This window comes from Phalaenopsis equestris, unplaced genomic scaffold (assembly GCF_001263595.1).
Source record: "Phalaenopsis equestris unplaced genomic scaffold, ASM126359v1 Scaffold000428, whole genome shotgun sequence".
NCBI classification, from domain to species: domain Eukaryota; kingdom Viridiplantae; phylum Streptophyta; class Magnoliopsida; order Asparagales; family Orchidaceae; genus Phalaenopsis; species Phalaenopsis equestris.
The window spans coordinates 4,341,398-4,364,905 of record NW_018164869.1 but is presented as its reverse complement, the minus strand read 5'-3'; the positions used below and the strand labels follow the sequence as shown (position 1 = coordinate 4,364,905).

At 33.3% G+C, this 23,508-nt stretch overlaps 1 protein-coding gene across 1 annotated transcript in view; it reads left to right on the top strand.

Annotated features, from left to right (window-relative positions):
- The first annotated feature begins 4,665 nt into the window (after positions 1–4,665).
- LOC110027403 (probable ATP-dependent DNA helicase CHR12) overlaps positions 4,666–23,508 on the top strand; it is a 49,768-nt gene continuing 30,925 nt past the window's right edge. The window contains exons 1-3 of the mRNA XM_020728816.1: positions 4,666–5,039; positions 5,498–5,651; positions 15,080–15,144. Coding sequence (XP_020584475.1) covers positions 4,809–5,039; positions 5,498–5,651; positions 15,080–15,144 — 450 coding nt within the window. The 5' untranslated portion in view covers positions 4,666–4,808. The remainder of the gene's footprint in view (positions 5,040–5,497; positions 5,652–15,079; positions 15,145–23,508) is intronic.

Here is a 23,508-nt window from a genome sequence, read left to right as displayed (position 1 = left end):
ATCCATATTTCGTGTCAATCCATATTTCTCCCAGAAAAGGTAAAGTAATATCCCTTGCTATCAAAATTCTGGCTTCTGAAGGTCGAGTTAGATTCACTGTAAGCGAGTCAATTTTGAGGGGTTTACCATATACCATCGCTAAAGCGAAGAGAAGCTCTTGATCAAAAAGGTGGATCTTCAGATCTGGGAAGCGCAGCCAAACAGGAATGGCAGGAGGTCCAATACGGGGGTCAAAACCCACCGTCCATTTTAAAACCTTCATCACCTGGTTTTCTATTCGAAGAAGTCTTCTCGCAAATAAATGGGTGTAGCCTTCATCATTTGATAATTGAATAAGAATGTGGCGACCATCCAATTTACCGATCTTCCAACCCCCTTTCAGCTTCATTTGCTCAAAGTCCTTTTGAATTAGTTCAAGTTTAGGGTTTCCATAAAGAAACTTACCTACTAAAAACAGTCGGCAGGACTCAGCTATATATATATATATATATATATATATAATGTATACATTGCAATTACATCAATTATATATATTGCTTGGCTTGCTGAGTTTTGACATTGCATTTTATAGTATAGATTTTTAATTGGGATAGATTTCAAATGAAATTCATTAAGTGTCATTTCACACCCAATAAGAATTAGAAAATTCAAAGGGATAAGAATCCTAAAATTTAAAATAAGGAAGAAAATTTCTTATTTTAGAAGTTCAAGAAGCTTTGCTTGCTAAGTATTATTTAGTGCAACATTTTATCATCATACCAATGACTAGTTAACTTTAAATGATTATTTCAACTTTAGAAGATCCAACTCATGCTACTAATCATTGACTTCATATCAGTTATACAATATATGTATCTATATTAGAGATTGCCAATAATACTAGTTTTCAATCCTGTGTTGGAATATCATCATATGAGCCACTCTATAGTATAAAGTGAGGAAGGCTTTTATGTTGGGCCAAAGTTGACAAGAGATGGATAGTGACTTCAAAATTGCTAGATATGGCTATTGATAAAATTTGACTTATACTAAATAAATTAAGAGTTGTATGAGATTTGCATGATAGTATTATGATACTAAGCACTATTCAGAGAAGTTTGATGCACTTATAATGTGCGTTTTAAGATTACTATGATGAAAATTATGTTTCTATTCAATGAGATTTAAAATATGAATCTATATATTAGGCCATATGAGATTGTAAGAGTGACACCAAGCACCAATTGAGAATGGCAAGCAATAGGGCATGGTTCCTTGGGAACATGGTTAAAAAATGAGATCAATAAGATGATTGAAAAAAATGAGAGGAATGAAAGACCTTCATCTTCTTCCTCCAACTATCTTATCCCTTAACACAACTTTCTCTACTCTATGGTGAGCATTTGGTCGGTTTGGAGGGATTAGTTTTTAAATTTCTTAAACATCTTGCAATCGAGAAACTTAAATCCAAAAAATTGAACTAGTCAATATTTTGATAAAATTGAATTTACTAAACAAAAATTTAATGTGGTTTAAACGATTTAATTGTGAACAAACCAAAATTCAGTTGTTATTTTTAGTTTGATTGTGAATAAACATCAAAAATTTCATACCTTACATGTATCATATCAGCTTCATTTCATGAATCATTCATTTAATTTCAATATTTATTTTTAGCTTGTCCGATTAAATAAAAATTAAAATCGAGCCAATTATCTAAATTCAAATATCGAGGTTCTATAAACCAAAATATAAAATGTATATTTCGAAACCCAACATGACTAGCCAAATTTTGTCATTTAGATTTTTAGCTTTTAGATTTTGGCCAAATAATGCACGTCCTTATATCTAAAATAATATAAGCATTTATTCATGCTAATCTTATAACATTTAAGTGTTTTATCAATGATGACTTGCAAGGATCAATTAAGAATTTATTTTTAACCTTCTAACTGTATTACAATCAAATTTTAATATTTCAGCTAGATCAATCCCTTATGTTTAGTATTTTGTTATCCTAAATCCTGAAGTCCACACACATACAAGCACACACATTATGTATAAATATTAGAAAAATACTTGTTATCCTAGAAAAATACATGTGATTCTACAATATTTTAAAAGTCATGAGCATTCTAGTTCATGATAGAGGTGTAAATAAGCCTAGCATAATGTCACAGGCAAATAGTCCCATATCGGCTAGGTGTAGGGCCAAAAAGCAGTATTTAAGTCCTGGGCTGCCCACCACCCATAAGAGCTCTTTTGGGAGGTGACAAGTGGTATCAGAGCAGATTACTGCCTGCCAGGTGTGTGGACTCTCCATGGTCCAGTGGGACCCTCGGTGGAGCCAGGGCATCACGTGATTACGTGATTGGGTGGAGTAGAATGTCACAGACAAATAGTCCCACATCGGCTAAGTGTAGGGCCGAAAAGCAGTATTTAAGTCCTGGGCTGCCCACCACTCATAAAAGCTCTTTTGGGAGGTGACAATAAGCTAGCTTGACATGCCTTCTGATTTAGTTAGATAAAAATTGATGTGTGTGTGTGTTGTGTGTTGATGTGTGTGTGTGAGAGAGAGAGAGAGAGAGAGAGAGAGAGAGAGAGAGAGAGAGAGAGAGAGAGAGTAATGAGCTAAACATGATCAAATAAGTCTTTATTTACTTTAAGCTTGTTAAGAAAATATACACAAAATAATTATTCAATATTGCCTCTTTTGCTTGATGAACAATTCAAACATCAGCTTTTCAATGAGCCGAATATGAGCTATTAGCAACAGTTGAAAAAATTTAATGGTGATTTCATTTTATAAATATTATGTTATTGATATGATTTTGTAATTAGATTCAGGTCAAATGCTCCTTTTGATAACACATCCACATAAAAAGATGCATGCCAATAAATCCATATTATATGTACAAATCTTTAATAGAAGAAGACTCTTTTAAGAGTATAAAAAGTTATTTGGTTGCATATATTAGTAAGGGGAAGTAATGAAATGCATAGTTTTGTTGCTCATAGTTTGATAAACCAAATAAAATGTTATTTTCTAAAATAAATATAATCTCTTATAATGCCTAATTTTGATAAATTCAAAATTCATTGAAATTTGGAGAAATCTTACTAGAGAAACTCATAGATTGAGACCTACCCTTCCCTATTTGCCTCTCATTGCCATCACACATCATTTGTTATTATCATCTCTCCTTTCTCCCTCCACCCCTTTCCCTTGATCAACTTCTTCTACCACTATCCACCCTACTTCAATACATTTAAAATGTCTTATAATAAACACAATAAAGCATTCAAATGCATTTAATTTTCATCCAATCAAATAACTCTTGATTTCCTTAAAACAAATAAATTTGAGTCACTTTGTATTTTTTAAAATGAAGACATTTTAAGAACATCAAACCAACTATCTTCGAAATACCAATGCTAATAGATCTATATGTTTATGAATTATACCTATGATTGTATCAATAAAGGCAATATTAGGTAGCAGTGTATCAATTATCTTCTTATTAATGAGAATAATAGGCATATGGGCTATGCTTCTTGTGCCACATAAGGACGTATAATCTAATGATAGATTATTTTTCAATAGAATAATGTTACCAAGGCTCTTGAAATGGAATGTACAATTCTTTATCTTATAATTTAAAAATCATACCTCTATACTATGATCTGTAATGGTGATGTCAGTATTCAAATAATTTACTGCGTCTATTAAGAAATAATGTTTTTAGTCCTTCCACATTAATTTTAATTTACGTTATTATTGTTAAAACAAGAAAATCAAAGTTAAAAGCAACTTGTCATATTTCAATGTCAATACTTCTTTCTCTTTTAAAGGCAAATTGCATGTATTTGAACTATAAAAATGCTTTTACTCATTGTCCATAAGGGATATCAAATAACTTATATAAATGTACAATGAAACATCATTAATTTTTTCTATCTTTTCAAAGATTTGACTCCAAGACGCTTATGAGAAGTTGTAAGATCTTTTCAAAGATTTGACTCCAAGACTCTTATGAGAAGTTGTAAGACTACATCTTATGCCTTAACATTAATATATAATCCTCAATATAACAATTATTGATTAATTGTATTGTACTTGAAGTAGTGAAAAAACAACTATATTAAAACTTAGCTCCTAAATAATTGAATAATTCAAAAGATTTTTTAATAATAATTATGCAAAAATTTGACAATAGTATTTCAATTATAATCAAGCTTATAACTTTGTTTATTCTACTACAAATTCATGCATTAATTTGACTAAGAAAATTAACTATATAGTGTTATTAAAGTTATTGGTATTATATTAAATAACTGATAATAATATTAGCATCAATATTATCATTATTATTATTACTATTATTATTTATTATATAATATTGATATTATTGGGGCATTTACATATATACCGTACCACACATTTTTCATGTATTTACATACCTATCATTTAAATATTTCATATTTGCATGTATATTGCTCAATTTTTAATGTCACTTAAAAAATATTATCATTATTATCTTTTTAAAAGTGAAATACAAATTTTCAAGTATAAATATCAAACATTTGGGGTTAGATGTGTAAATTCATAAGAATTGTATGGTGTGGAAGTAAATTCCCCCTCTATTATTTACTTTATGTAATATGCGAGAGCTGAGGCCCCGTGAAGAAATTTGCTAGGGCTAAGGCAGAGGCGCAACGGGGCATAAGTTTTGAAAGATATAGAGGCGGAGCTTGTGAATTTCCCGGGAAAGAGAGATAAGAGGAGACCGTTGTACTTTTTAAACCAGCCCCAAAATCGGAGTTCGGCCATGGCTGCTCCTGCTGAGGTGTTTACCCCTGTGGACCACACGGAGAAGACGAAGACGCTCATCGGAGCACTCAACCTCATCTCTCGCAACCTTCCGCTTCCCTCAGATGTCTTTCAAGCCATTTCTTCCATCTACAACAACGACGCTGCGTCAGACGGGATACTCTCGGATGGCGAGCCAGCGGCGGCGGAAGAGATCGATGCTCCCGATACCTCTCTCCAGGATGATTCAGTTCGTTTTCTTAACGCGTTTTCTAACTGAGTTTCCATCGTTTTTCATTATAAGAAATTGCAAGTAGTTGTCTAGGTTTCCCTGGGAGAGATTGCTCGCGTAACGCTTGTGAAGTCGAAATGAGCGCCGGCCTTTTTTTGGTGGCTGTTGCAGTGTGAAAAGTTGGGAAGGGCGAGTGGGTGTGTGACTGGGGAAGATTAAATTTTTCGGTGTTTGGAAGGATTCTAGCTTGTATTTTTATTTTGTTTACCGAGCTTAAGTTGTGGGAAATGGAAGGAAGTTGTGCTAATAGGTTTTGCAGTTTGCACTACTGTTTTATAAGATATTGGGTTTAGACAATGAGACAGCAGTTGTTGAAACATTATCTGGGTTATTGTTTCAATCATTGCATTTTGTAAGCATAAAGATAAGTGAAAGTTACCAGAACTGATAGATGCATTATTATCTCTCTTGTGTAGCTTTACGGGATCCCCAATGGAATTAATTTAATTGCACAGTTTGGAGATGCATTAGTGGAGCTTCAAGAAAAGCACTTGTCAAGCACAGCCTTAAGGAAAACAAAGGAAAGTCGGTTCCAAAGCTTAATTCAGCACCGTCTTACCGAACTTGAAGGTTATTGTATACTGTTGAAATCATCAGTGTTTTTAGTATGTAGATTAAATTTTGTGAATTTCTTACTTCAGTAAGTAAACTTGGATAGTTCTAACTTTTAGAATTTGACAATATGGCCATCTATTCTGACATAGTTGTGATATATCTTGGTTATTTCACATTCCTTTTTTCACACAGACACACACAAAAAACTATTAAAAAGGGGATTGAAGCATAGTCAGAACAAACTCTGAGGTGCCCACCATGACAAGTTAAATTAGCACCATCCTTATATTTTTATCAAGTAAAAACTTAGCAATTTTGTGTTATGCTTCACAACATTGTCTTATTATACTAATTTTTCACTGTGTGTAATTTATTTCTTGGAAACATCAAACTATTTTGTGTTATGTTTCATAGTAAACCTTCCTTTGATAACTTTGCTCGATATGTATTTCAGACATGCAAGATTTATATTGTTTTTTATTCTTTTCTCATTCCCTATTTGTAGGTAATCCTTATATGTCTGTTTATGCTTAAAATTAGGTGACAAAAACTTTTATTAACTTACATTCTTAGTAATTGTTGATTCCTGATTTGTTCTTAAATCACACCCAAGGAATAAAGATCAAAAGTGTGTGTGTGTATATATATATATATATATATAGAGAGAGAGAGAGAGAGAGAGAGAGAGAGAGAGAGAAGTCAATATTAATGAACAATAATATGTCGTGTCTTATTCATGAAATGATCTCCCAATTTATAAGAGAAAAAATTCAATGTGATGATGTTACATTTTTGCCTATGCTTTAAAGAATGGACAATATATTCTTGATATTTTACATGTATGAGCTTATTACTCAGCTGCTCTCTGGGTCTGCTGGCTAAGCTCAATTTGGTTTATCTCTGTCTGTTGAGATCTGTTCGGCTTGGTGGGATCTGCCCAGTTGGTTGAGTTTGGTCGGTGTGAGTCGAATGGTTGATATGATCCAGATGTAAAATTAATTTAAATTCACGTTATTATTGTTAAAATAAGAGAATAAAATTAAAGGCAACTTATTATATTCCAATATCAACATTTTTTTCTCTTTTAAAGACAAATTGCAAGGATGAGAACTCCATTACATATAATTTCAACAATATAGATGCTTGTACTAATTTTTCATAAGTGAGATCCAATACTTGTAGAAAAGTACAATATAACATCATTAATTTCTTCTTTCTTTTCAAAGCTTGGACTCCAACAGTATATGGCTTGTTCTTATATCCTCGGATCGTCTTTGGTCTGTTTTGTGGTTCGGCTGGCTTTGGCTTCACTGGCTTTGACTCAAACAACTTTACTAGATTGGAAAAGTGGGTCCTACAGTCTTTTGTTGGTGGACCTTCCTTTATCATACTATTTTCTTCTAGACAATTAAATCTCCTTAGGATCTGCACTGACATATTTTTGATGTACAATAATCAAATTAAAAACCTTTTATGAAAGGAAGGTTGGTCTAATTTCCTCTTTACATATGAGATTACCAAATAGGAATCATATTTCTATCTATGTTCTTTGATGCAGGAACCCAAATCCCATGGTCTCTTCGCTTGGCTTTCCCTCAAATTTTTTCTCTGAATTTAGCCTTTTTCCTAATCCTTACATTTCTTTCCAAACATTTGGTAGAAGTAAATATTTTTTAGGCGCTACTTTATATATATAGTATTCAACAAGAGAGTTTAAAAGAATTGAAAGAGATAGTGTAATAGTGTCTTAAATTCTTTTTTTGTTCGCGCTTTATCTTTATTTCAACTTTCCTATCACTCTCTTGTTACTCATTGAATAATACCCATATTATTATTATTATTTTGCTGATCTCATGATAGGGATGTTTAATTTTCTTTGTTATTCATGTGCATGTCCCAAATAGTCAGGTTTCACGGATCAATGAGAGATGGTAATTTTGTGAAATAGAAATTTATTTTTGTATGTTTAAAACCATCCTTTTATTTTGTAGAATAAAATTCTAAATCCAAGTATCAAATATAATTTAGGATGGAATGGTTAGTTTATTCATTTTTAATAGAAATTATCTTGATATTACAGTATCTAGTTTTTGTAAATTTTATTGGAGAGGCTTTATGGAGCGATCTAAATATGTTGCAGTAGAATTTATCCATGATAAAATAAAATCTATAATAGTATAAAATCATGAAGCCATTTGCCTAAAACACAAGCAATGCGGCCGAACACAATGACTTGTGAAGATACCAAAGCAATCTATGTTTCATTATTCCCATCTTTGGCAACCACATTATCAGTTCAATGGTCTATGTTTCCTCATTCATATAAATTTAATGCAACCAAGGCAATATGTGTTTCCTTATTCACATCTTTAGTCACCATATTATTAGCTTTCTATGATTTTTGTTTTCTCATTCATCTCTTCTATCATGACATCCTTTTGACTATTCTGAGGAACGAATGCATGAAAAATAAATTGCGAGAGGTTACTTAGAACACTGAAAATAAGATGACTTCTTAAAGCATATGTATAAAAGATCCATCCACATACGATGATTTACTAGAAAGGAGAGTTGAATAGTTAAATTCATCGTTTTGTTTCCTTTTATTCATCATTCTAAAGAACCAATGTTATTGTCATAGGTCATTTCTATTTGATTTTCACAAATACCTTAAGAGATTGTTGTAAATTCATATTTAGCATTTATCCTTGAGACAACATGTTGTTCCTTGCTTCTTCATGTTAATAGAATTTCCTCAATAGTGTGCAATATTCTGACATGGATCTCTTATCCACTCTTAATCTTGCATAGTTAGCGTCAGTATAATTCTTAGATTATGGAACTTCATGTTTTTTTTATAAATTATCCCATTTCTTGATATAATTTTAGATACTTGAAAACTCTATAAGCAGTTAGATGGTAAATTTTTGGTTTGTGCATAAATTGATTTATGAGACTTGATGCATGTTAGAAAATTCATAGCGGTAGAGTAATGGATTATCGTCTTAGCATTTTACGAGAATTCAACACAGTCAGGTAAATGAAAACAACTAGTAATGACACTAAAAGTTTTTATGAGGAAAACTTGCAAAGGGAAAAAATCATGGGGTCTGTCCCAGATGTAAAAATCCACCATAGGTTGATGATTACAAAGACCCATTATCCCACAGACGGAAAGAGTTGCTAGATTTTTCAAGTTACAACATCAACTGAGGACTTCTATTCGGTGGTGGTCGACGGTGATTGGTGGTGATCGACGGTGGTCGACGGTGATTGGTGGTCGGTGGTGGTTGACAACGATAGTAGTGCTCGTCGGTTGTCGGTGGTTGTCAACGGGATCGACGACGGTCGACGGTGGTCATATGGCGGTCGACGATGGTTGGCGAGGTTGGCGGCAATCGATGGTGGTCTGCGGGGTCGACGTGGTCTACGGGGTCGACGGTGGTCGGCGGTGGTCTGCAGGGTCGACGACAGTCGGCGGTGGTCTGCGTGGTCAACGACGTCCGACTGCGATCGATGGTGACAGGGGTGGTGCTGGACTTCAGTTCCTTCTCAAAGCTTTAAGTTCTCTCTCAAGCCTCCAGCCTCCTATCATGAGAGAAGCTATATTTATAGTGTTCTAAGTGCAATGAATGCAGAATTGTGAACCATTGGACTGTCCGGAGGGCTTCTTTCAATCAGACGATGTTTAATGTATATTTGAGCGTTTAAACGATTGTCGAAATCAAGCAATCTTTGGCTCATTGGATTTGTCTTATCGAGACGCTTGATTCAATTATAGGCTTGCTAGATTTGACATTCGTTTAACCTTCGAAGTATGTCTGAAAAACTTTTAAGTGTGGTTTAATTACTTGATTTGAGCTTGATTTGACTCGAATTATATTAATTTTGGTAATATTGGGTTCTTCTTGTCGAGCCGGTCAGTTTGACTGTACGTTTGCTGAAATCGGAGTTATGGATGAGTCTTTATCGAGGTTTAAATATTTATTGCTCAAAAAGTCATCTCGAGAGCTATGTCGTGCCTCGAGATTCGTGTCGGATGATGGAGATTTGCTGGGGATGTATCAAGACTTAATACAAATGTGATACTAGGATGAGTGTTGGATTGATAGATTAATTTCCCAATTAATCCTTAATATTTTTCCTTGTCAACTTCTATTCCTTTTTTTTTTTTTCTGTATCGCCTTTTTGACTTAGTTTAATTGGAGTTCCACATAGCTCACAAGTAGTCTTTTATCTCTATCAAATTATTCATATTACATATTTTATTGAGAGTTCTAATTTTCCTTTTTTTAATTGAGTACTTATATGTAAGGAGTTTTTTAGCTTACTAAGTTATTTGATTTCAAACTCTAATTTGAATTTTGAAAATTTTCTATCAGCAGAACGTTTTATATGTATGATTTCCTTGGCTTTTTTTTTTCTCATTTCTAACATGGCCTTTATCAATCTATCAAACGACGCCCATGGAGAATGTTTAATAACATATAATATCTTTTTAATCTGTACATCATATTTTCTATGAAATAACTATTGTGTTTTGGTGGAAGATTCATATAGAATTCTTCTTCAACCTCCCCATGTAAAAAAGGTATTTTCATATCATATTGTTCTATACATCAACCAAGGCTAGCGGCCGAAGAAATTGAAGGAGCAAATATTTCTTAGTAGTTTGTCCCATAGAATTGAATGTATCATTTTGCTACTAATACTAAACTTATCAATTTTCATCTACTTTATGTTTTACTGAGAAAATACACTTGCGTTCTACGTGTTTCTTCCCTTTTCTTATCTCAACAATTTCTTTTGTGTGATTTTTTAAAGGTATTCATCTATTCTATGATAGCATTTTCTATTTTTTTTTAAGGCCTCAAATAGGGTGCTTGGAATTTTAATGGTATTGGGGATGATATTTATAAGGAAAATTTTGTGTAGGTGAATTTTTTATGAAATGATGTATGATGGATTATGGGGTACATAGAAGATTGTGTAATAATAGGTTGATCCTTGCTATGGGGGCTGCCTTATAATGGTTCAAGACTTGAGCTTATTAGAGACTTTGGATGGGCTTTATTCTCTTTAGTGATGGGAGTAATGCATTCCTGTTGTTTTTGTTGTATAGTTGGGATGTTAAGGGATAATTAAATTCATCAAATAATTATTTCATTTGGTTGTTCTTATGAAAACAAGTTTGAGAGGAGTTTATTTTTCTTTAAAAGTGATTTTTTTGTAAGTGAAAATTTTGTTGGTGATCAGATGTTAATATTTATACTCTTTTCAAATGGATGCATATTCTAAAAAGACACACATAAGTGGTCATATGATCAAATTGATCTAGATTTGTGAATGTGATCAAATGATATACCAGAAATTTTTTGATGAAGTTTTAAGAAAAGATTGTTTGTGAGAAAAAATAACTAGTTTGAGAGATTTTCAAAATCATCATTATTTAGGGTCTTCTAATAATGAGATATTTGTAGGTTAGTACGATTTCTCCCTAATATCTTTTATAAACTTGAGTTTGAAGGAGAAGAGTCCTAATAACTTCCAGGTGGTGCCTTTTTTTTCTCATCTCACATTATTGTGGGATTTTATGATCATATGAATGATAAAGAATATATTCTTTATTAAGGTAAGAAGATAATTTATTTTTGGGTATCAGGATAGTAGGAATGATAAATTATACATTCCTTATTAAGGAAATAAGATATAATTTAGTTAGAATAATCTTGATTATTATCAATCATGATTCTTTTAATATTAACACCAAAATTTTCTCTTATTTTAGAGATAATGAGAAGAATGTGACTAATATTAGTTTTTTGTCTGAGAAGATAAAATCATGTCATCTGAGTGCTTTTTTCAATGAATGTGACAAATTCTGTAGCTCTGTAAATATGAGGGATTTTTTAAAGCCCCCAGATATTGGAATTATTTACAAAGAAGAAGTAAAGGATTTGGATTCATTTTCAGGAAAGGGAACTCTTTGATGTTTATGAATTCCATGTCTCATAATGAAACTTTTCAATGATAACATTTATATGAAGGAGAAGAATATATATATAAGATTTTAAAGGTGGGATGCCATAGTTTATAAAAATTGGTTCCTTATGTTAGCTTTATTTAGAGTAGATATGAAGGAATGGGAAGAGTGATTGTTGTTTTTGAGTAGTTATAGTTTAGCTTGCTGTCTGTTTTCTCTTCTAGTTTGCTCAATTGATTTCTTCATAATAAATTATTGAATTGCACAATAATTAGTAAAAAAATGTTAACTTGCAATTGTGGTCTTTGGATTTTATAAATAAAAAGAAGATTTATTGCTAGATTTGATCCAAGCACATTTTTTAGAGCAAATGCAGTAGGGATTTATTTTTTTTTTGACCTGCTATGATGGTTAAGGATCTAGCGTCTACCTTTATTATTCCATTGTTGGATATAAGATTTGTAAGTTTGAAAAAGTGTTGGCATGATGTCTCATGTAACCAGTGGCTTTTGAATCTATTATGTACGTTTAGGGAACTAATTGAGGCATTATAAGCATAATGATTAGAATTTTTGCCGTTATGAGCTAGAAAGCATGCTTCAAGAGGTTTTTCTAGGGAATTGAGGAAGTTCCTTAGCTTGTCAATTTCTTTTGAGTTAGGCTCTTTTGGTTCAATGAGATAGTCTTGCACTTTAGATTGGCCTCCTTTGCTTTCACTATAATATTGGGGATTTTATTGAAGTTTCCAACATTTATAATTTATGCGCCTCTTTTCTTGCAAGAATTACATTACAAGTTGCCTTTGAAAAATAATACATCCTCTGTCTTTTTGGGAAAATTCAATGCCGGAAATTTTAGAATTGGGTTTGTCAAGCATTATCGTCCTTTTTTCTTCAGTTCGTGAGCTAGAAAGCGGTCCTTGCTCTTGATTTGATATCATATAGAAGAGAGGAAGTGGATAGAAAGCTAGCCTTGTCCATTCCCCCTATAAGTGTTTGTATTCAAAACTACTTCAATATAATTTGATGCATATAATTTCCTATTTTGGTCAGTGGGTGAAGGAACAATCCATGTTATCCCCTTTCTTGGTAAACACATAAATCTATGGCACGTAGTTCTCATTATTTAGTCACCTTTCTTGTTAAACACATAAATATATGGCACATATTTCTCGTTATTCAGCACATGAATTAATGGCTACTTCCATTTTTTTTTTTAGCAAGACTAAAGCTATTAGTTGTGTCAGCCTCATCAATAGTTTAGTTCTGCCATCCAGCATGAATTATTGGTTTTTTGTTTCAAAGGAGAACTTTCATATCTCTCATTATGCATTTTTCACTTGTCACTTGTTTTTTTTTTTTTGGGAAATTAATTTGCATGATAATGTTTCTTAATTATTCTTGAAGTATTTTTTTATATTGTCAATAAACTTAGCTATTTTGTTTACTTTTTCAGAGAGGCCACACCACTGTTTTTGCGATAAACTGTAGTATAAAGTCCAACATTGATTTGCACATCACCCAAATAAGTCTTATTATTTTCGAGTGCCTTCCTTCAATTTTTTTTCCTTTTGAAACATATTATGTTCATGTTATCAATATGATTGTTGGTATTTAGAATAATCTTTTGTTGTTGTTGTTGATATGCTTTTACATTTCTTTGAGTTCTAAATTCACATTTGAATGGCTCTTAATCATATTGGCATAGAAAGCATTTTAAGTAGGCTTCAACAAATAATGTTCATTTTGCATTTTTCACAACAAATGCTTTGTGTAATTAATTTAATCATATTATTTAATTACCATAAAAAACAATCCTGATAGTGTTATGAAAGCTAAGATATTTAGTTTTTTTTTCAGAGTCGTATTTGTAGTTCTATTATTGCAGCATATTTTGTTTTATAAACTCTAATATTGATCATTATATACTTGAATTATGCTAGGTTTATATTAATGATTATCATGACTGTCATGGCTCGACCCGGGGCTTAGAATTAACCAAAACGGGAACAGACGATCAGACGATGTGAATTAATTTTTTTATGTTGAGTAACTATTTAACAGATGAAAGAACTACTAATCGAATTTAATTAAAATAATATAATTAAATTTATCTCATTATTGGTTGTTTGTGTCTTCTATAAATGTTATCTCTTCTAATGCTCATCTTTTATCACATAATTGACCTGATGTCACGACCTGACCTGATGCTTAGAATTAATTAAGACGGGAATTGCGGTCGAACGGTATTAACATTTCATTTTACTTTTCATAGAATTTTTCAGAAACTTTCAATATATAAAAGTCATTAATCCACAAAGTGCAATAAAATTAAACATACAGAAATAATATCATAATATGAAAACCTCATCTCAAACCAGTTCTAACAACATATGAATGAAACAATAAATAGAAACTTTAAACATATCATAAGTAGTACTTATCAGCTGCAGTCCTCCTTCTGTAAATCAAATGTTTCCTACCAGACACATCGATCTAAAGTGTTTCTTCTCTTGAAATAAAATATTAATTGCAACTGTAAGTATGACTCACTGAGTAACTATGATTTAATATGCATTAAATTATGATGCTTATGCTATGCATGAATGATCAAAAGAAAATACAACTCATTTTTTTACAAAATCTTGAACTTTTACTTAAATTTTATCCCTTCCCATTTCAGTTTAAGTATTTACCATTTAAACCTTTTTAATAGTCATAACAAATTTACCGTCATACCTGAAAGTATTCTAAAAAATGATCGTACCAAGCATGTTTAGATTAATCGACACTTCATTGAGGAAAACTCAAGTCCTGGAAAATTTGTGTTCCATTTTTGCCGTCTAGTTGCCAGCTGTCATATATTCTCCCAAAAAACCTTTCTCGGCCACTATTCGATGATTTAAAATCCAAGTTGAACATGACTGTCTTCTATGCTTCAATTTGAGGGAGAGTATTAGAATATTATAATATTAATATGCAAAATTTTGTATTAGTTGTTTTGATTTGTTTTTATTTATTTTCCTTTTTTCTTTTATTCAGTTTTTATTTGTTTACTTTTAGATCTTGTAATGGGTATTTATACCTCTCTTTGTATCAATAAGATTCTATTCTAACAATACTTAATCATTATGAACATTATTCTAAATGTTTTTTGTTGACCTAGTTAATGCTGATGAATAACTTCCCTGTGCAATAATCTCCCCATGTTTTTATCGTATTAACGAGGATCGTAAATAAGTTTTGATACATTTCACTGAATTCAAGGTATGGTAAGCAATTGGTGCTCCTAAGCCAGAGTTAAGTATGTTCTAGGTGCTACGAGTCTAACCAGCAAAAGAGTAGCTTATGTTTGACTGGACAAATAAGTTGTCTTTTATTTTGGTTGTTTTTCTGTTTCTAATTTATTATGTGCTGCTAGTTTTATCTAATGTATGCTTAATCTTGTTTTGGTTATACAGAATTGCCATCAAATCGGGGGGAGGATTTGCAGATGAAGTGCTTGCTTGAGCTCTATGGTCTTAAGGTAATGCTTCATTAAATATTGAGATAACAATCCCACCTTGGTGATTGCATTTTTGACTGATTATTTTTTTTATTTTTTTGAGATGTGTGGAATTGGAGTGCATATATGGAGATTTTTTTTTCTACATCGAGCATTTGTTATTTTTACAATGAATGTCCATGCTTGTATTTTTATCTTGTATATGGAATTTTGAAAAATGAAATGATTACTGTTCTCGTGATTTACAACTTATCAATGATAGTTTCACTCAATTATGTTCTATGAGATATATTTTCACATCCTTGGGTACTTCTGAGGATTGAAAACACACTAGCATCTTTCTAATATATGTTATTTCCAGTGATAAGAGATGCAAATTAATCATTTGATGCTAGGAGTTCTTTGAATGTTATATCAAAAATAACATAAAGTTAGTCTTAACACTGGAGTCACACCTCACTCCTTCATGTGGCTTGGGTGAACCAAACCCCTGCTGATTATTGTGCGTTATTTAGTTTCTATTCAAATGGGCTGATTAGAAGGACAATATACCTCGTGATGTCGGCAATCCATGGGTATTACAAGTATTTTGTTATCACCCTTAGCTTTATGCTATGAATTTTATATCCACCGTGACAAGAAAATATTTGCTTTTAAGTTCAATAGTGCCTCCATTCCTTTGTTCCATATTAAATACCGAGTTTACATTTTGGCAACACGTAAGTTTAGATCTAATACGAAGACTGCTACTATTCGAGCCTCAAGGCTTGACTATAACTTTGGCACACTATTTAGTCGATTTTTGAAGTTTCTAGTAAGTTCATAAAACAATCGAGGTATCAACACAAGCCTCCATTGCTTCAACTAGATTACATTACACTTCTAGTTTGCTATTTTGTGATTGAATGATCCTCCAAAGGACTATTATTGAGACTAGTGTACTGTTTCCATCGCTCATTTGTGAGATATCTCCTATTTTTTAAAACCATTTAGTTGATTACACACATTCTATCAAAGTCTAGTCCATTCTTGCCCAATAAGCTTCCTCTTTTGTGTGATACTTAACATATTATTGATTTCATATTGAGCTAATAGTTTCTAATTTACTATATAAGTAAGAACCTCACTGAGGATGTGGAGCTTAAACATTAGGTACATAAAATTTTATTGACAGGACGTGCGTGCATGCGTGCGCGTTTGCTTGCATGATTTCATATCCAGATAATAGTTACCAATTTACTATAAGTAAGAACCCCACCGAGCATGTTGAGCTTAAAACATTAGGTACACAAATTTTTGTAGACAGGATGTGCGTGTGTGCATGCCTGCCTTAAGTATTATCTAATTTAATGGATAAGTTGTAAAGCAATTTAAAAAGCGTACCTTTATACAATTTAAACTCATATTGTGTGGTTTTGTTAATGTTTTCCGAGGTTATCTAACCAAATATCTTAAAAGTCAGGGTAATTCTGGCTAAGCTAACCTTTTTATCTTTGATATTGTTCTCAAAACCTTTATTTATTCTGAGGCTTTGAAAAGTGTCCAATTAAATTTATCTTTATTATTATTATTTTTTTTTCAAATTATCCATCATAGTTCTTGTGGTACATTATGATACTTCTGATGTTGGTATAGATGGAGTCCTTAACCCAGGAAGGTCACTTAGGGTTCGTTTGGGGCAGCTTATAAGTGCGGGCGACGTTTTCAAAACGCCGTCATACCGTTTGGTTTGCGCGTTTCGCCAGTTTATCCGAAACTGTATTTGAGTTTTTATACTAAACGCAGACCGTGGGTCGACCCCTGTGGCCAGCCAGCGGGCCGCGTTTCAGGATAAGCAGTTTATCCTGAAACGCACAAACTGCCCCAAACGGACCCTTAGTCATATAATTTAGTTAAAAGTTAAATGAAATTTATCAAAAGTTTTGCTTGTGATCGAGATTTGTATATTCTCATTTAGATATTAAAGTATTGGGGACATTATTTACCCTCAAAAGAGTTCATTCTCATTTCTTACCATTATGACTTTAAATATATAAATACTCTGAAAGAAGTATTAAACAAGTCAGATGAAGTATTTTTATTGGTATACCTCTGTATTGAAACACTTACATGACATTTAGAATAAATCAGCGGGCATCTATCTCAAAATTTTTTTACTTTCTTACCTCTATGAACATTATTATGTTTCGTTTTGTTATGATACAAAACAAATAAGTGACATCCTGATTTTTGCTTGATTTTTTGCAATCATAATGACATTCTATATATTCTTTCTGCTAGTTTTATGGCTCAATTTGGATATCTTTATAAAAGCAGTTAGCTTTATGTTCTTAGGACCTCACTTTGTAATTATATTGTGGGGGAAATGCATGTTGGTGGCTTGAAAGGTCATTTTGGATAGAATGAAACCATGCATTTGGCCATACTTCATTAATAAGGGATATTACTAGGGTTGTTAGTTGGCGTTGTGCATGCCACATGGGAAAAGCCGTTAAATAATGTGCTGGCGCGCGGTAGCTCTCCATCCCGCGATCCCGATCACGGGCAAAGCAGGCCGCAGGGTCCCGCACAATAGTTCTGAGTGGGACTTTTTCGTCCTCTTGGCTATTTTAGCCATGTGGGACTCTTCTTATTAGTATTTTAATATTACTTTAATTAGAATTAGGTTTATTTCTACAAGAGAACTATTTGTATGTTATTGTTTTCTGGTTTACTAGACTTATGGTTTTGTATAAATTATTTGGAGATATTTGTTCCTGATTTTCCCTATTGGAGTATCTTTGGATTTCTTTCGTGTGGTGTCTATAGCCAAATAAGATCAAAATGGTGATCTCTTTCAAATGTTCGAAGGCCTCTTTGGTCGTCTGATTTGCTGTCTGCTACTGTTTGACAGCAGAAAACAGTTGTTTTTCACTTTCAATTCGTTGTTATAATGTCATTCACGTCAGATATCAACCAATATTAATCCTTTTATTTTCCTTACCTATCCTATAACTTACCTATTCTTTTGTTCTTTCATATATTGTAGGAGACCTAGAATGATATCATCTGGTATCAGAGTCTAACAAACCCTAAAATTTTGGGGATTTGTTATTCCTGCATCTAAATTAAGTATCCATACAATCTAACCTAACACCCTCACAATTTTTGTTTTCTCACACCATCCACCTAGGCTTACCCCTAGCCCTACCCCTACCCCTACCCTTGAACCATATCTTTTTTTTTTCCCTCAAAACTTCCATCGGAATAACTTGGCGTCATGTTGCCAAGAGAAACCCACAACAAGTTGTTCAAGAACTCACTATGGAAGGCATACATCGAGAAATTCTCCAACTATAACAGAGACTTGTCGCCTTCAAGAGGAGATAATCTGGTGAGGTCGACGCTCTAGATTGAGAGAAGGAAGTGAATCCCTTTCACTAGACAGTTTCCAATAGTAAAGAATCAATACCTTAACAATTTGACATAGCATATTAGAGAAACCAGATTTTGAAGTGAAGATTGACTTGGCAGATTTTGACAATCGTATGGATCCAAACAAATTCCTTGAGTGGTTCCAGATAATGGAACGAGTCTTTGAGTATAAGGATGTTCTACCTGACAGGCGGGTCAAAGTTGCAACTGTCAAGCTCAGGATGAATGCTTCATTGTGATAGGAGAACCTAAAACATTTTCAACTAATGAAAGGGTAAAATTACTATATGATCAAAGACGAAACGAGAGATGCAACACAAGTACACTGATTTAGAGCACATTACAAATATGACATGTTCTTGAGACTTTATCACTTATAACAGCAAGACCGCTGAATTAGAGCGACTAATGTTGAAGTGGGCCAGTGGAGCCCGAGGAGAATACCATAGCTCAATATCTGGAAGAATTAGGATTCTTCATTGGCAAGGTGGTACAATTACAACTCTATTTGACATTACAGGATGTTCGAGCCCTAGCTTCAAAGGTGAAGATACAACAATATCACCGGGTGACCCCACACCTTACAGGCAGAGTTCAATCCCAAGATCCAGTAGCTAGAGTACACCCAACGTAGCACCCAAGCTGACCCCGCCTAAGGAGAAATTAGTTCAGAGTGGAGAAAGGTGGAGCTAACCAACACTCCCAAATCCGTTTAGCTAGGAAGTGTGTCAAGTGCCACGGTTTTGGTCACGACGCCTCAGATTGCTCAAACAAAAGAATGATATTTTGCACTGAACTGGGAGCAGTTGAAGAAATAGTCAGTAACGCGGGAGAGAAGGAAGACGTCAGAAAGGAGCATTAGCTTCAAGCTGATGAATGAAAGATGTTGGTGATTCAAGCTGAGCTCATTAGAGAGTCCAACACGATTAATATTTAGTGTCATGAAGGTAGTGAGTCTAAGGAGCCAATACCGAAGAGGGACAACCCCTTTTGAATAGTTGTCGGATATCTCGACTGACAATTTATCTCCGGGATGGCTACCATCATGAGAGATTCAACATTTCATAGGCGTCATTACATGATTTTTTTGCCAAACCGGGATGGTCTAGCGAGACTTTTGTCTGCTCTCTTAGCTATTTTACCATGTGGGACCCTTCTTATTGGTATTTAAGATTATTTTGATTAGAATTAGGTTTATTTTTGCAGGAGATTGTTTATATGTTATTGTTTTTTGGTTTAACGGCCTTTTGGATTTGTTTATTTTATTTGGAGTATTGTATATTTGTTTACTTTACAGGTGGTGTGTTTGTAGCCTGATGGGATCAAAGTGATGCTCTCTCCTGAGTGTTCAATGGCCTCTTTCGTTATCTGATTTGTTGCTACTCCTATTTTGACAACAAAAAACAGAAAACAATCATTTTCCGCTTTCGATTCACTGTCATTCTATCTGTCATGTCAAATCTGTCTTCCCGTTATCCTTAACTATCCAACAACTTTCCTTCCTCTTTCTTGTGTTCTTTTGCACCTTCTAAAAGCCTTAGAATAATATCATTTTTTTTCTTGGCCCTTTAACTGTACTGAGATCAGTTGAGAATGTTCATGGCCATGATAATATAGAAATGGTACTTGATATATTTCTAAAATGATTCAGACCACTATGATTTAAGACTAGATTTAAGACTAACTATATATCATATGTAGCAAAACTTTTTTTTTTTTGAGAAAAGATTTGTATCGAGTGGTTTATGCAACGTTGTATTTATTTGATAGATATGATACATTTGTTTCTTATTTTTTGAAGATCTTCTGGAAATTGTTACATACTGCCTTGAAGTTTTTATCTGCTTTTCACTCTCAAACCAATGGTTAAGCTAAATTACTAAATAAAAATCTTGAAAATATTTTAAAATGTTTGGTTGGAAAAAGTCTAGGAAGTTGGAATATGCATCTTCCAAATACTGAATTCACATATAAAAATTTTATGCAAATCTATAGCCAAGATAACATTTCTATTTTAATCGGGACCTAACCCTACAATTTTTTTAGATTTTGCCCTTTACCACTTTATACATATTCTCATCGTAGTAAATCATTTTTACAACTTATATAATTTACATAATAATATTATAAAACATTTTGAATTGCATAATAAAAAATATCACCAAGTTGTGAATGTTAAAAAAAGCATTCCTCGAAATATTGCATTTTACATTAGTAAAATCAAAAGTTACAAAAACCATGCATATATGCACCTATCATGTACAAAAATGTGATATATCATCTATAAGTATACAGGAAACAGTGCCATCATCATCTATATGCTTCAAAAGAAAAGAGCCATGAAAGGTAGCACAAAAATGAGTCGTCCTATTACATTCTTTGGGCATATGGAAAAACAAAACTTGCTTGAAGTTCAAAAGAAAGGAAAGGTCTGGAGCTTGATGTGGTCATTGCGGCCAAATGTCTCTCTTCATGCTAGACCTCAAAAGTGAATATTGTTAGTGTTGTCCCCATTGATGATGATGCCCTTGCATTCGAGATCCACTATTTGCAGATATCTTGTAAGGATCTAATTTCTTGAAGCTCCACTTAGGCGGTGTCCCAATGTTGAAACTAGTGTATGGTAGCAATAATTTCAATTCCCTACTCATCACGTATGATTCAACCGGTGTCGGCCGCCCCGGAAGGTAGGAGAGCACCGTCGAAGTTCACGTTGAGCCATCCGTGAAGGGCGTGCATTATTGCATTAATATAAAACAAAAAGATTACAAAAAAGGGCTAACAAGCCACAACAAAAAAGCAAAAAAGAAAACAACAAAGTAGTAGCCCTACAAAAACTTATATTCCTTTCAACAAAAACAGACAAGGGATTACTATCATGTAAACTTTTAACTACAAAACAATTTTGCAAAGCAAGCTGCGCACAACATTGGTCTGCCTCGTTGAATCTGGGGAAATAAAATAGCTAACAGAGATGATTATGCTTCTTTGGGGACGCCAATGGAAATAAAAGAACTAATAGGTCAAGTGGTGCCCCATTGCTCCTGGATGATGTAGGCGTGAGTGCGAGTAAGCGAAGAAAGGATGTTCGGGGCACAAACCACCAAAGTAACGAAGGGACAATTGTTCTTCTTTGCATTTCTTGCCCGCCAACATTGACAAACAACACTACAAAAAATTCTACCAACAACACCTTGTTCCCTCAATACTTTAACCATCTAAGCACAAAGATCCTGAAAACCAACAAAAGTTGGCATGGAAATTCCCCACAGCTGTAAAATTTAAAGAACCTCCACAAGGACTTTGCACTTTGTCGTGATCTCAGTGATGTCCTCGATCTCACCACACCCACAACGACATAATGGGTCCTCCACTTTGAGCCATCCGGGAGTATAATAAAATTCATGTTGTCAGGATTCATATATGTTTGAGTACTTTATGCATACTAAGTACAAATGCATATGGTCCTTTTAAAATTAATAGGGCAATCAATTTAAATGTATAGTTTAGATTTGGAAGATATATTTCCTTATTGAAAAATGTTTGGATTTCGAAAATCACTTGTTGATTTTTTTGTTGGAGTGATTCCTATTGTTTTGCTTCCATAAACCTAATTGTTCCAGTTACCTTTGCTTGGATGCTGAACGTGCCATTTCAATTTCAAATAAATTGATGCTTGAGAAATAAATTGATGCTTGAGAAAAAAAAAAACTGAGCTTAGGTTTCTAGTGAGGTGAAGAGGCATTCCTCCTTAAGATAAAAGTTAAATGACCATGAATGAACTATAACAATTAGCCCCTAATCTCTTGGATGACTATATGGATTTGTTTAAATTTAGACTAATGCAGAATAGTTTTGTTGATATGAAAGAGGGTATAAATAACCCTTACATGAATCATAGAATAGTAAAGATAATAAAAAGGAATAATTGGAAAGGAAAGATATAACGCATAATTTCTCCATATAATCAATTCATATTAATTATTTGGAGATAGATGACACAACGTAAAATAGGGGAGCCTTAAATAGGAAAGGAAATAAATTAAATCCAAGAAAGTAAGTCTAAAATAAGAAAGGAAATAAAGTTATATTAAAAAATAAATCTAATCCTCATAATTTCATGCAGGAATAAATTATTTTATAATATAACTTTTAACACTCCCCTTCAAGTTGAAGGAAAAAATTTGCGTACGTCAAGGAGTATACATCTCTGCGTACATAATAGTGTACACGGGAGTTACATGTGAGTTACATGGGAGTTACAAGCGTGTACACGAGAGTTACATAGGAGTTACAAGCATGTATAATTGTTACAACGGGGTTACACGGGAGTTACATGGGAGGTACAACAGGTTGTAACCCCCTTGTAATCTCCGTATAACTCCCATGTACCCTATTATGTACGCAGAGATGCGTACCCCTGACGTACGCAAATTTTTTCCCAAGTTGAAACATGGTTGAAAATCATGTTCAACTTATATCTTGAAAACATCAAACAATGGACGAGAAAGATTCTATGAAGTTGAACTTGAAGTCATCATCCCGTATTGCAGTTTTCATTGACTGGAATTCCTGTAGTGTTTGTAGGTAAGCAGAAGACTCTTACAGGTCATGTCACAGGGGAGTTTGTTGGGAAATAGACAACCTGTAAGAAAAGCTAATTTCTAGTTGACAATGGTTGTCTTTGACTGTGGTTCCTATAGTATTTGTGGGTAGGCAAAAGACTCCTACAGGTAGTATTGCACGGGAGTTTGCAGGGAAGTAGAAAACCTGCAAGAAATACTGACTTATAGTTAACTGTAGTTATTTTTGTTTACAGTTCCTGCAATGTCTATAGGTAGGCGGAAAACTCCTATAGGTAATTCTATCGGGAGTTTGTAGGGAAGTAGAGAACATCCAAAAAAAAATTATAGGGTATGACCTACAGAAAAACTGAAAAGCTTTGGACGTAAGTCTGCTGCAGGAAAATGT